Source organism: Neopelma chrysocephalum, unplaced genomic scaffold, assembly GCF_003984885.1.
Source record: "Neopelma chrysocephalum unplaced genomic scaffold, ASM398488v2 Primary Assembly neopelma1_96, whole genome shotgun sequence".
NCBI lineage: Eukaryota > Metazoa > Chordata > Aves > Passeriformes > Pipridae > Neopelma > Neopelma chrysocephalum.
In genome coordinates this window covers 2,267,591-2,281,477 of record NW_020897759.1, presented here as the reverse complement: position 1 = coordinate 2,281,477, position 13,887 = coordinate 2,267,591, and the positions used below count along the sequence as shown (strand labels likewise).

The 13,887-nt window shown below is 39.0% G+C and overlaps 1 protein-coding gene across 3 annotated transcripts in view; it reads right to left on the bottom strand.

The window, feature by feature from the left end:
* Window positions 1-448: 448 nt before the first annotated feature.
* Window positions 449-13,887, bottom strand: part of RHOBTB1 (Rho related BTB domain containing 1) — a 56,747-nt gene continuing 43,308 nt past the window's right edge. For all 3 annotated transcript variants that reach the window (XM_027694097.1, XM_027694098.1, XM_027694099.1), the window contains 7 exons: window positions 10,328-10,513; window positions 7,632-8,599; window positions 7,094-7,212; window positions 4,523-4,673; window positions 2,926-3,014; window positions 1,364-1,469; window positions 449-844 (listed from right to left, as the gene is read on the bottom strand). In XM_027694097.1, the coding sequence (XP_027549898.1) occupies window positions 675-844; window positions 1,364-1,469; window positions 2,926-3,014; window positions 4,523-4,673; window positions 7,094-7,212; window positions 7,632-8,599; window positions 10,328-10,513 (1,789 nt within the window). In that variant the 3' untranslated portion in view covers window positions 449-674. The remainder of the gene's footprint in view (window positions 845-1,363; window positions 1,470-2,925; window positions 3,015-4,522; window positions 4,674-7,093; window positions 7,213-7,631; window positions 8,600-10,327; window positions 10,514-13,887) is intronic.

The following is a 13,887-nucleotide window of genomic DNA, read 5'->3' as shown; positions in this document are numbered from 1 at the left end:
TAGAAATACATTTGCCTGCAGTTGAACAGGTAATTATACTGCCTATTATTCAGCTGAGCAAAGATCAAGCACTCTATATCTTGCAGTTATTGGATCTTATTCTAACCCTTTACTTTAGAAAGGGGAAATAACCATCTAATTATATTACCAGTGCACAGTACTTAGTTTAAAAAAGACAACCTATAGTAGGCAACTAGATTTTTTTCCTAAGATGACTTTTTATGAGATACTCTAAAAGCAGTCTCTTATGACTGAAGATTGTCTATTTCACTGTGCTCGCATAGTAAAAATAGTTAAAATCTAATTACAAAGCTGCTACATGGTTATTTTGTGGTCTGTAAAATAAAACAGTATCCAGAATTTTATCTGAACAAAATACACCAGACAGTATAAAAATATTTCCCAACTGGAGATTGAAACATTAATGCTGGATTTGGTTTTTTTTTTTTATAAAAAGAAATGTAATAATGCTCAACATTTATCTGCTTATCAGTCAAAAATATACATATGACTTCGAGGAGCTGTTCCAGGCTCACTTTCAGTGAGCTTGTGCTTTTGACCCTAGCAGTAATAAATGCACACTTGGAACACAGTTTCCTGAAAACCTGAACTACATCTTATTTCTAACAAATAAGAATAATTTCTGGCTATGGATTTCCACTTATTTGCTTTGTTCAGGCAACTGCAGCAGAGGAATTCCAGAAGCACCACTTCCGCTTTGAATGATGTTTGTTCAGTGCAACATCTTCCTTTTCTCTTTCCTTTTTCACCCTCTGGTAGTGATCTTCTTCCTTTAAATACCACACAGGCGGCCACCGATGCCTCTCAAAATATTCTTGATTATCTGATTAAAAAGAAACAATGAAAAAAAGAAAAAACCAAACAAGCCAATAAGATATACAAACCCCAGGAATGTCTTGAGTGTCTGCAAAAAGCTATGCAGTTAATCCCTCATCCAGTCTCTATGTTGTCTGGTTTATCAAGGATTCACCCAGTTTCCTCCAATGCCTTACAGTGAGACAAGACTTTGAAAGGGGTTGCACTAAAGAGGCCACAGTCCACCAAAAGCTATAAAAAAGCAAGGCCTTTACAGAGTGTGTTTTTCATTGCAGAGCCTGAAAATAGCTCTGTTCCTTTTAGCATCACTGAATTAGGTAAAGAACATAATGCTTGCCCAGCAATCAGGCTAATGATTATGACCTTTCTTTGCAGATAAGAATTTATGAATGCTATTCAGATAGCATAGACGGTTCAGTCTCATGGCTGAGCTGTCTGAGCTCATCTTTGTCTTCAGGTTTAATCAACTGGGTGGGGAGAAAGAAGGGGAAACCTCATGAAAACTGAGGAAGGAAGTTGCCCATACCTGCAGATTTAGCTTTGATTTCCTTGCGGAATTTGGAGCAAACGCTGTTGTAGTTGGTGCAGATGTAGTGCAAGCACCAAGCTGCCAGCTGGTTAGCATTGTGAAACTGGGAAGAAAAACAAAGAGCTTATTGCACTTCCTGAGGTTATCATTCATTTTGCAGCCCCCATTAACAGCTGAAACTAGAATGGTCTCCAGCAGATTGTACCTGGCAGAACTCTCTCAAACACACAGAGCTTTTGAGGCTGAAGTGGCCTTTAGGTGCCCTAGACCTTGTTGCACAATTCTGCTGGAACAACCAGTGGCCCCAAAGGCTCATGAACAGGTGTTTAACATGCCCAGCACCTGGCAAAGGGTGTTCAGACTCATGCACACTGGAAGTGAATTTCCTGGTGTGACTGTACCAGTCGTGTGTCCCTGTACTTACTGCAAACCCTGCTCTGAAGTAACTCCCTGGAGAACTGCTCGTTGACAGAAATTGGGTACACTAAAAGCTCAAGGCAGAATCTTGTACAAGCTTCCTATGGTCACAAGGAAGCATAGCTAAAATGCAAGTCAAGTTGTACAGCCTGTGTATGGATTTCAGCATTCTGACTGCCTGCTGTGATCTCAGGTTATGAACACGTCATACTGAGCTAGGTACTGGGCACAGAGGATATTCTAACAGTAGTTAAAGATATTGCTTCTGTCATCAACCAGGAGAAAAAAAATTAAAAGAAAAATCACTCTTGGTAAAATCAAAATGAAGTGAGCTGCTCTCTCTTGGGAGGGGTTCAGTTCTGGTTTTCCAACAGGATTATAGGTACTGCAAGAGAGGAGCTTGAAAACAGCTGCAGGAAATGTTGCATGGTGGCCAGCTTTGCAGTATTTTAGTGCTACTTAAACCTCAGACTTCAAGCCAATCTGCAGCTGACTCATTAATGTGAAATCAAGAATAATAAAATTTTAAAAATATTTTATCTTTTTCTACTGTATCTGGGAGTCTGCTGTATGATTCCTTTTGGAAAACAGCAGTGTTTAACTGTGAGCTAGGGACTCTCTTTTTTAATGATTTCTGGGACTCAAGAAACATTGAAACATATCTGAACATAAGAAGGATTTGCACTCACTCTGAATTATCTGATTGACTTTGAGTAGCCAGTCTAAGTATTCAAAAAATGTTGCCTTTGCAATATGGGTCTAAATAAATCTACCAGAGCTGAATTGAAAGGAAGGCAAGAATCAGTCACCATTACAAAGCTGAACAGCTTCATTACATTGCTTTTCACGCTACTGAACCATGGTCAGGAGAACATGGAGCTTGGAAGTTCCACAATCAAGAAAAACTAAAATATGTATTTGAAAGACAACTCCTCTGAGATTACTTAAAGGGATGTTTCACCTCTGAACTAATGGAAAAACCTTCCTTAAAATAGAAGATAAAACTAAGTTTTATTGTCAATCACTCTCAGAACTGCAGACTTTGAGCCACTCAGAAGCAATGCTCAGAACCAGTAAGGTGCTAAAAGCAAGTCCTGCAGACTTGCAGACCAGAATATCTTTAAAAAGCTGTGTACACTGACCTGTGCCAATTCCAAATAGGAGAGCACTTCCCCATCTATTGCAACGCCGCTCATGGAGGCTTTTGTCAGCTCCTGTACTGCATGCTGTTCTGTTAGAGGAGAAAACTCATCACTCACATGAGAAATGGTCACATTTCAAGGTCAGATCATCTACAGGTAACGAAGAATCAAGGTGGGATGTTGTCCCTCCTCCTGGTGTTAGCTGGCATTATGCACAGGTCACATTCACCCAGATACTCTCAGCAGCTTCAGATTTGGGTAAAGTCAAATTCTCACCTTTAGAGCTGTGGCTGAAGATTCTGTATCACAGGTATAAACTGTCTTGCTCCACTGGAGCACAGTCCCATGAGGATTTGCCCCTTCGCTTCAACCCAAACAATTTATTTTGGTTTCATGCAATTCTTATCTCTTTCTGACAGAAAGTAAGCCTGCAGTTAATAACCACTCACAGAAGGACTAAGTTCAGCAGCCACTAGTCTCTTTCTGGCAGAATGGATGAGTACAATATTCAATATAAATTAGAAATATGGATCAGCTGTCTCTTTTGGGTAATAAGAAGTTTTTAGGCAACAGCGCACTTCCCACTGAATTGTGGATTTATTAATGAGTATACACAGCACTGAGAGAGAAAAGGTCACTTCAGGACCTCTTCAGACTTTCAGATCTAGGGATCCAGATGAGGGCTGACCAGCTTCCCCCCCAACAGTCACTTCAGTTCAAGGTTCTCCCTAACCCTTTCCTAGAACTATTTCCTAGAATCTTGGAAGTTTGAGTGCTTTTTGGGAAAGGCTGTCAGCTGACTTGATTCTGCTGGGTTCAGTTGTTGGCAGTAGCCTTTGGACACAAAATTATTTCATCAAGAATTAAACTGAATGAAATATTCTTAATACTGTACATATGTTTATGCTGCAATTACTTAAAAAAAAAATAACCAAAACTTCAGATAAAATGTATATACAAAATCAGGCAATAAAGATTTGGTCTGTCAGAACCAGTGAAGACGTGAAACACAGTCCTGATGCACAACTGAAGGAGAGCTAGGGTTTGGTATGTGATTAAATTTTGCCTAAATGTTGTCTTGTAGATACGTGTAGCTTTGCTTCATCTGCCTTTGAGTTTTGGCCTTGGTCATATCTTCATAACAGTGCCAAGTTACATACACAGAGAGAAACATGATCATCTAGAGCAGTCCTGGCTCATTACTTTCTTTGAACAGAAATGTAAAATGGAGCACTTCATCATTCATTACTTAAAGGAAAACCTGGAGTTCTTGTTTTCAGGTAAATTAATAACAACAGAATGGCTATTACAATGCACAGACATTAGAATCAATGTTGAAGAGAAGGTTTACTCCCTCTGTTTTTAAAGCACAGAAAACTTCAGTGTTCTGAGCTGATTTAGCAAGAAACTGAAAAGGGCAAGAGAAAGGCAAATACACTTCTCTATATGAAAATATCAATTTGTGTTACAGTATCCCTCTCCGAAAAAAAAATATTTTCTCTGACACTTGGGAAAATCTTGTATGCTCAAAAACCCATTAAACCACGTTTTAGCCATTGCAGAAGACACTGCATTGGACAAGGCCACAAATTCTTACCTGCAAGAGCAATCAGGTGAGGAAGGCAAAACCTATTTGCCAATGCAATTAACTCAAGTGTGTCCAGTTCCTGACTGGAGGATAGTTGCTTGGTATACAAGTAATCTAAAACCGCTTGCATGGAAGCCTTGTTTATGTTGGGAAGAACTACCTGGAAAAGATATTTAAGAAAAAAGTCTCTAATAATTAAGGGATTTTAATATAGAGGTCATATTTCACCTCTCTGACTTTGCTGGACTTTCTCTTTTTCTCTTCACGTTATTTTATGAATGCAGGGAAAACATTTTTCAAAACAGAAATTTCCCATTAAAGTTCAAGAAGCTGCCAGCAGGTAAGCACACCTCCAGAGTCAGATCCTTTGCCAGTTTACATACAAGCAACTCGGTACCAAGTTGCTGGAACTGGATCCACATCAAGCAGTGAATCTGTTCAGTGCTTTTCTAGCCTGCAAATGGACAGCTCAGTGGGATACATAAAAGCCCCCGAGCACTCCTCATGCCAAACCTCCCTTGGTAGATGTCCTGAGGAATGTAATCTATCTGCTCCTGGCAAGGAATATTCTGAGACTAACAAAAACCAAAGGATAACAACAAAACAGACTCTCAGTCTGTTTGTAAATAATCAAATGATCCAAGCAAAGAAAGTTGGGAAGGAACTGAGAACTGAAGAAATGAAGAAAAAAATATGTAAGCTGTTTTTGCCACACGTGTAATTAGTGTAACCAGCATGGGATGAAGCTACCAAGACCAGGACAAAAGTTGTCTATTTTCTCCCCAGCACAACCCTAACTCCATTTCACTGCAGGGAGGCCTAGAAGAAAAGGAAGGACAGTTCAAAAGCCCCACTGTAACCTATCACTGAAGCATCTCAACCACAGTTTGCACACACGATCAACCCTCCAAGAACAGGGTAAAACTTGCAGGGCTGAAGGTTGCAGCAGGTAGGTCTGCCTCCAAGCCCTGAGCTAGTGGATCCCCCTCAATCAGCAATTTGTAAGGTACATCTTCATAACTCAAGAAAGAGATGCTGTCACTGAAGAATGCACTGTGGTATTCTGAAGAAATTGCAGAAAAAGAATGGCACAGCAGAAAAATAATAAAAAAATTATGAGGAGGAATTAAATGTACGTGCAACTTAATCTGACTGTTTGGAAGCAGTCAGCACATCCTTCCTGCTAGATGGGGTTAAATGTTGCCAGGTAGCTGGTTGTTAACCTTCAGGGATTTGTGATTTTTTTTTTCAGCTCTGCCTGGATGGGTGGGATCCAAACCCAGATCTGTTAGTGCTAAAGCATGAAGCTCTCAGGCACATCAGCCACTCAGTTCTCCAAGTAAGAACAGCTTGCTGTGAAACTCATTCATTATTAATATATTTTTGTTAGCGCAGAGAACTGTAAATTCAATGAATGAGTTTATTAAATTTGCCCCAAATACAGAAAAGGTAATATGTAAAAATAGATGGTTTTATTTTTCGTAAACCAGTCAAAGGAAACCATTCGATTCATATCTACCTATATTTTAAAACTTCCAAAAGCATTACTGAATGCCTTAAACTCTACAAAATGGAAGCTAAATATTTTAAATTGGAAAGATAAGCTAAGACTGTTAAGCTAATCATTAAAAATAGGCTGGTAGAAAATAAATGCATATTCTTCATTGCCAAATGCAGCTTACTAGAATGAAACTATGTATTTTTAATGAACCACTTGTTGAGTATGCCTCTGGGAAAGGAATTATGTTTACAGCTGTATTAGAAGAAGCCAGAAAAATCTAAGTAGAACAAAATCTTCCTGAATATTAAACATGAAAGAACTGAACTCTTCATATGAGCAAGACCCATGAGTACGGAAAGGAACAAGAAAATCAAAACAAAAATAAAACTCTGGGCATGGATAAAGCACAAGAAAGAAATATTAGCCGAGTGTTTGGAATTTGAAAAACAGACCATGAAGGCAACTGAAAATACAAGGTTTCTGCTGCAAAATCTTAATTCAAAGCACTGAGATCTTTTAAACTGTATTGCATACCTGCTTTATTCCAGAGGACAGACTGATACATTACAGAATCTGAGCTCAGTTTTTACTAAAGTTAGTAGAACTTCTACCGAAGTTCACTTAATTTCTACTGTGAAACCAGCTCCCTTTTCTAGTTTAACACTAGGTTCTTTAATACCTTTTTTTCTTCAATTCCTTCATCAATGCCCCTGCCTCAAGTATTCTTTGTAATGCCTCTGACTGTACGAATGTATATTCACACTGCTTAAAAAATTATTTTAATGAAATTCACTAATTCATACTTAATTTCCCCCCCATCTCTATATTTAATATTTTAAAGGACTTTGGGTTTAAACACATGATGCAATGCTGGAAGGAAGTTTTGTACAGAAAGGATGTTATCTTCCTAGGCAACCTTATTTAATGCCTTAAGAAGAAAATTGTCCCAAGTTTGCAAGGGAAGAATAAAGACTGACTCCAGGGATTACTGCAACCTTTCAAATAGATACAGAATGATGCTCCCATCACCCTAAATCCATCAAACATTATAAGCAAAATGGACAAAAACAGACAAATACCTCACTGTTGGAGCTTTCAATAAATGATCCTCCAAACATAGCAGACATCCATTCACAGCTACAGATGAGCAGTGGCTTGTGGGCCTTTATGCTTCCATCGTCCAATTTAAATGTCACATCTGCCATGGGAACAAAGGAACAGACGTGCTGCAAAGCTGTGCTTAAAGTGAAACTGTGCCTCCAGAATGTGTGTGTCACTGGCATGTTGTTAACCAAGGACCTCTTTCGTTTTTCGTGGCCCTCACCCCAAAAATAATTCAGTTTTATATAGTTAAATGAAAAGCCTCATTTAAAAGGGGGATATTGGATGCTCAACACTTTGGAGAATTGGGTCCCTTCTTTAAAAGCTGTGGGTAGATTTTGAGAAATTAAACTACAGAATCCCCGGTTGGAACAGTTGGCCTGAGTAACACTCTAATTTTGGGGTCATCCTCCCTGAACAATGTAAGCTGTCAGAGTTTTTGAAGCCGGGGAAGTGAGAGTAACATGAATGAGAAAAGAATTAGCGCTCTTCCTGCTTAAGCACGTATTTACTCACCAGAAAATGTCCCTTTGCAAAGGCACTCTTTTATCCGATTAGCTTTTCTGACATGAAATGCTTTAGTAATCTCTTGATTCATGAAGGCTTCTTTATTCATAATATTCTCCACCATCATCCGCAAATCAAATACTTCCAAGATTTCAGCAATCTGAGCGAGTCTTGTGAGGTCTTTTTCATTTTCATCCAGTTGGCCTGTGTATAAAAACTGCAAAACAGTTTTAAAAGGTCCGGCCTGCACAGATGAATCCATTTTTACCACAGTTACAGGACATGTCCGATTGGAGACAGGATTCACCTGCATTTCCTTGTGCACACTAACAAATCCCTTACCCCAGCACGACAGAGATCTCGCTGCAGAGTTTGTTTCACCAGATTCGGGTTCTAGCATGTTTAAAGAGTCACTACTTTCTGGTGGGGGAATTTTAACATCAGCAGTTTTCAAGGAATTCTCATCACTGTCACTATTTGTCTCAGGGTGATTTGTCTGAACATCCTTATTTGTATTTTCTTTATTACACTGTGTTTCATCCAAGTCCAGACTTTCCTCACATTCCATTAAGAAAAGGTCATAAAACTTTGAAGAGGAGGTAGCTAGGTAAATCTTGTGAGCAAAAATGCAGTCCTGCTCCTGGAGAACAAACATGACATCTGCACACAGTGGGCTGTCCAATAAATATCCAGCTTCATTCATGCTCGGCATGGGACACTCAGGAATTTTGATAACTGGAGGAGGGGCTTTTGGAGGTAGGAATGGAGCCTGAAGCAAAGGTTTTTGGACCTTCTTCAAATGAGATTTCCAGAACTGCAGGTGTCTTCTGGAGATCAGGGCAGCTCTAATTGCATTGTCAAAGACATCTTTAATCCCAAACTGGTCAAATACACTGGTTTCATAGTATGGTATCCCGAGTTCCTTGGCAACCTCTCTGCCTCTTTCTGGGGGCAAAATGTCTCCCCTTTTTATCGGCCTAGGGTTAAACAAAAAATAAACCTTGTCACACACAACAGTCACCAGAAAGTTATTCCAGAAAGCATGGATTTTTACAAAACGTTCAGCACTAACTCCCTTTGGAAATCTACAATCATGACTCCACAGAGTTTTAGAATAGCACATACTTACATTTCATTTAAGTTTGGTGGTGTCTTTGCAGTTGTTACTAAATATATGTAGAAATCATTTGCACGAAAAAGAGTAAGCTGCCTCTCTATTAAAGGGAAATTTAGAGTAAAAACAGTTGATAGGATACTTGAGAACTTTCATTATTTAAAAAAATCTCCTAACATCCCTTACTACTCAGATATTTTGTCAGAATCTTTCTTCATATCCATCATTTAAACTCAGATGGAAATCCTCATGACATAAAAATGCCAAAAATATAGCTAAATATGAAATGAGAAATATTTCTTAAGCTTATGCTTTTTAAAGAAAATCATAGTAGCCTGTGACAAAAGTGTAACTGAACACACTCTTCACGAGAAAGGCTTTTTTGGCTGTAGAAGCATTATGTGGGAACTCATGAATTTCCAGAACACCTCTAGTACATGATGCAGGGTAAACAAAACCAGTAAAAAGTCTGGGCTAGGATCCATTTTCCCAGCAAAAAAATCATCTCACCAGAAGACATGACCCAACAGTGTGTTCTCTGAGCATTCCATATTGGGCAGACATAAGCTGGCACAGGCTTAACACACCCCAGACAACAGCTTGCTGTAGTCACCAGCTAATAAATAACCAGTTCAGGTGGCAGAAGTCTGTGCTAGACATGCAGAGTACCAATTCAGTTTTATTAATGGTGAAATCAGGAATTAGGGCAGAAAAAGAGTTTTGGGGAAAAAAAAAATCAAACATTTCCTTTTAAAGAGTCAAACAAAAAGCCCACCCCACCCACATTATGAAGAAATGTTTAATAAACAACCAAACATACGAAAATCATATTGCCAAATCAAGAATTTGAATGCAATGCAATGCAGAGTCTTCTAAGGTCCCACAAAATATTAATTCAATCTCCTTACAGAAATTTGTTCAATACAGTCTTTAATTACATGATCATGGATATTATTTCCATGAATCTGGCCTCATTCAAATTCCCATGAAAGGAAGAAATTAGAAGCAAGCAGGTAATTGTGAGACAGTTTTGTCCAAGCATGTGAGTGCTTGTCTTTTGAATCTGGGCAACAAAAAAAAGCTTCTCCAGAATGACCCCAAATTCTCTTTTAACATCAGAACTTTTAAAAGTTTAATTTGCAACCATTCTATTTTCTGCCATGATCAAGGATTACAATTACCAAAAAAAAAAAATAAAATCGAGAATTAAGAAAACTTGAGTAGAATCTGCCAGTTTAAAACAGTACCTGACAGCAGTGACAGGGTACAATACACATGTTCAGGATACACATGTTCAGAAGAAGAAAGACATATATTAAAACCTTCAACAAACATTATTACATCTATCTTACTATAGTGTTCAGGTACCCAAATGAGTTTAGATGTCCAATGTGTAAAAATATTGTGTGAAACATAATAACTGCATGTGTTAAAAGAACCAACCAACTCAGACAACAGAATCAGAAGAAAGCACATATATTCCTATTGTATAGAAAAAAGGAATCTAGGCTCTCTAATTTCTCTTTTGAAAGTGCTGTACTTGATTACCAGGTGATTTCTTTTTTAATTCTTATTTTTGTTTAAACTTTACCTTGCCAGAGGCCGTCTGGCTCTGTTCACAGCCTCCAGGTCTGCATAGCGGAGATCGAGCTGGCAGCCCACCAGAATGACAGGTGTGCGGGGACAGAAGTGCTTGATTTCTTGATACCACATCGTTTTCACATGATTCAGGGAATTAGGATTAGCAATGGAAAAGCACAGAACAACCACATCAGACCTAGAAAGGAAACGAGAAAAGATCCGATTAAAACCCCACAGAGGATTTTTGCTGCATTTTCACCTGTTTTCATCACTACTCCACTCTACTCTTTGACAAATACATGGACACCCACATGTCAGAACACATGTTGTTCGTGCAGAGGGTTGATAGAAGCTACACATTTCACGACAAAAGCATGGGAGCACAAAGCCACATGCCCAGGAGCACTGCCTCTCTATTCCGAGAGATGATCCCTGCACGTGTGAGCACTAAGGCAAGAGGGAGGGCTTTCCATTCTCTACTTTCACACCACAGTTACTCAGAGACTGTCATTGCCCAAGAAACAATTCTGCTGACTGGACACCTAAATTGCAGTTCAAAGATCACTAGTGCTTAGGAATTAGAGAGCAGTTATGCAAAACTTCAGAGCAGCCACACAGGCAGACACAGATCACTTCCAAACCTGTCATGGAGAAATACCTTTACTGCACTGTTTTAGGGACTGAGGTGGTCTCCTTTGCAATGTGCTTTGAACGGAAATTCTCTAATATCTTTAATAAATAACCTGCTAGAAGTTCAAAGTACTGCAGAATGACTACTTCTACAATATCAGCAAAAATAAACATTATGGTGAAAATAAGGTCACTAAAGTGTACAATAGGACAGTGGCTTAAATTAGAGTAAGCATGACAATATTTGCAGTACCTCACTAAATAAACTTGCTCTATAAATTATAAGTATGAGGATCAAGGCTGACAGTTCATCCACTGAACCATTGCCTGACTTTTGTCAGAGCTAGCACCCAAAGGCAGAGAAATGACTGAATACTTGTCTCAGGGCATTCCTAACTTGGAGCAATTTCATTATTTATCAACTGGGATGTTACAAAGCAGTCCTCGAACTCTGAGGTCTCTCATGAGGGAAAAAAAAAGAAGAAAAAAAGCTGAATTGAAACTCTTGAGAACAATTGAGAAGGGACGTTTTGAGGAGGCAACCTATTGATACAAAATTGTCAGCAGGATAAGCTCAGCAATACCACGTCTATCTCACTTTTATTATTCTTTAATTTAGCACCAATGTGTTGTGTCTGCAGTTTGTGTGATGTATAGAGCAGCAGCAGTGAATCTTAACATTCACCTTTTAAATAATGAAATACCTCCTCAGTACTGCTGCTTTCTACATTTCACTGAGGGCACAGATATATCCAGCAAGACCATTTCTAAAGATAGCTGCATATACAATACGGGTACTGCTGTGAGCATAAATCTCATGCAAGAGAAATGCTCCTGCTCCGAATTTCTCTCTTATATAAACTGCAACACATCTGTTATATCTAGGAACAAGGCCTTTTCAAACTGGAAAGTTATCTAGCAAATAGTAAAAGGCAGCAGATACACTGGTTTGCTACATAGCTGAGGCAAACACCCTGTAAACTCAAACCTGCTCTATTCAAGGTCAGGTAAGAGTAAAATCTTACAGTAACATTAGCTCAGCTCCCAGAAAGAGAAATCAATGTACAGCTAAGATACACACAAAAAAAAAAAAAATCTGTGTTACGTGTATTCTAATCTGGTCAATTGTTGTTTAATTCAAGACCATCACGACTGCTGGAGCAGCAAGCGTTGGCTGCCTGGCTGCTCCTCACTGTAACTAAGCATCTTAGAGGGACAGCCTGTCTTGTGTCCTTCAGAAATTAATACCTAAGCCGAGTAATTGCAGTCACGAGTATCCAAGCCTCCTGACTTTACAAGCCACAGGACACACATCACATCCCTCAGAAAACCAAAAGGAAGCAGAGCTCCAGCAGGCATTCACAGGCAGGCCAGTGCTGGGCTGGGCACGGATCTGGGCTCCTGAGAGAGCCAGGGGGGATCTGCTCCCTGGACAGGGCTGGCCCAGACTATCCAGCAGACTGGCCCCTGCATGCGTTACAGTCCTTGCCAAGGAAGTCTCATGTTTTTCTCTTCAAGCTCCATGTGATTCTTGAGCAACTCATTGCCTTTGACCTTCCTTGGGAGACTGTAAAACAGGGCTGGGGAAAGCTCAGTTCTTTACCCAAAACTCAGAACACACTAGCACTACACTAACAGAACATTCTCATCTGTCTTCCGAATGAAGAGAAAAATAGAAAAAAAAAAGAGGTAAAAAATGTGACTTGCACATTATTTATCCTGCATTAAAACCTGGACTTCCCCATAAAAAGATTCCTGACAGTTCTGTACTGAACAGAGAGAAATTAATGGTTCTGTGCCATAAACAGGATGGATGGGAAATCACTGGGCAGCAGCAGGGTTCACACCCTGAACCAGCACCACAGCTGGGTCTGGTAGCTCACAAAATACAGACACTCTAATATAATAATTTAATAATCTAATATAATAAATTAAGTTTTCATTCAAGTCATACGCATGATTTGCACTCAGTACAAACTGGAGACAGAGATATATGAGGAAGATTAACTGTCTACACAGAACTGTGAACACTTGGGGAAAAATGTCATTTGGAAACTTTAATTGAAATAACTACAATTCCTTTTAATGTCAAAGGCACATTTACAACTTGCTAACATCGCAGTATAAAGCTTGGTTTGACATTTGCTCATAAAAGCCAGAACCTGTCAGGTTAAAATAAAGCATTAATATTTCCCAAACATTAAAAATTTACCAATGTTATTTTAATATTCTTAGAGAATGTAAAAGGATATGATTTTTAAAAATGCCTAATTTATTGCCATTTTTGTGCAGTTACTCTTTGTGTTGGTTACCTGGAGAACGAGAAAGGATGAATCAGGTTTACTTCTGTTTTCTTCTTTCTCTCTACAGCAATATATTCACAACTACAGGCTGCACTTATTCTAAAAACAAAACTTTATAGCCATTTCCCAGTAAAATTCAGGAACAGTTCAAGAAACATTTCCATAAATTTGAATACCAAAAAGTGCTTTATAGAATCATAGAACAGTTTGGTTTTGAAAAGATTTTAAAGACCACTTCATTTTGAGCCCCTGCCATGGGCAGGGACACCTTCCACAATCCCAGGTTGCTCAGAGCCCCATCCAACCTGGCCTTGAACAATTCCAGGGATGGGGCAGCCACAACTTCTCTGGGCAACCTGTGCCAGGGCCTCACAACCCTCACAGGGAAGATTTTCACTCTAATATCTAATCTAAACCTCTTTCAGTTTAAAGCCACTCCTTGCTCTGTCACTAAGTGCTCTTGCCAGTCCTTCTCCGGTAAATGTTTTATAACTTCTGCATCACATTCATCCTAGAGTACCATCCAATGGAGATGGGCAATAGATGCACTGTGTGCATCCACCTTTATTAAATAAAACAAATATCTAAATATATATATATTGGATATACTCTTATTTGATACTGAAGCATCATGAGA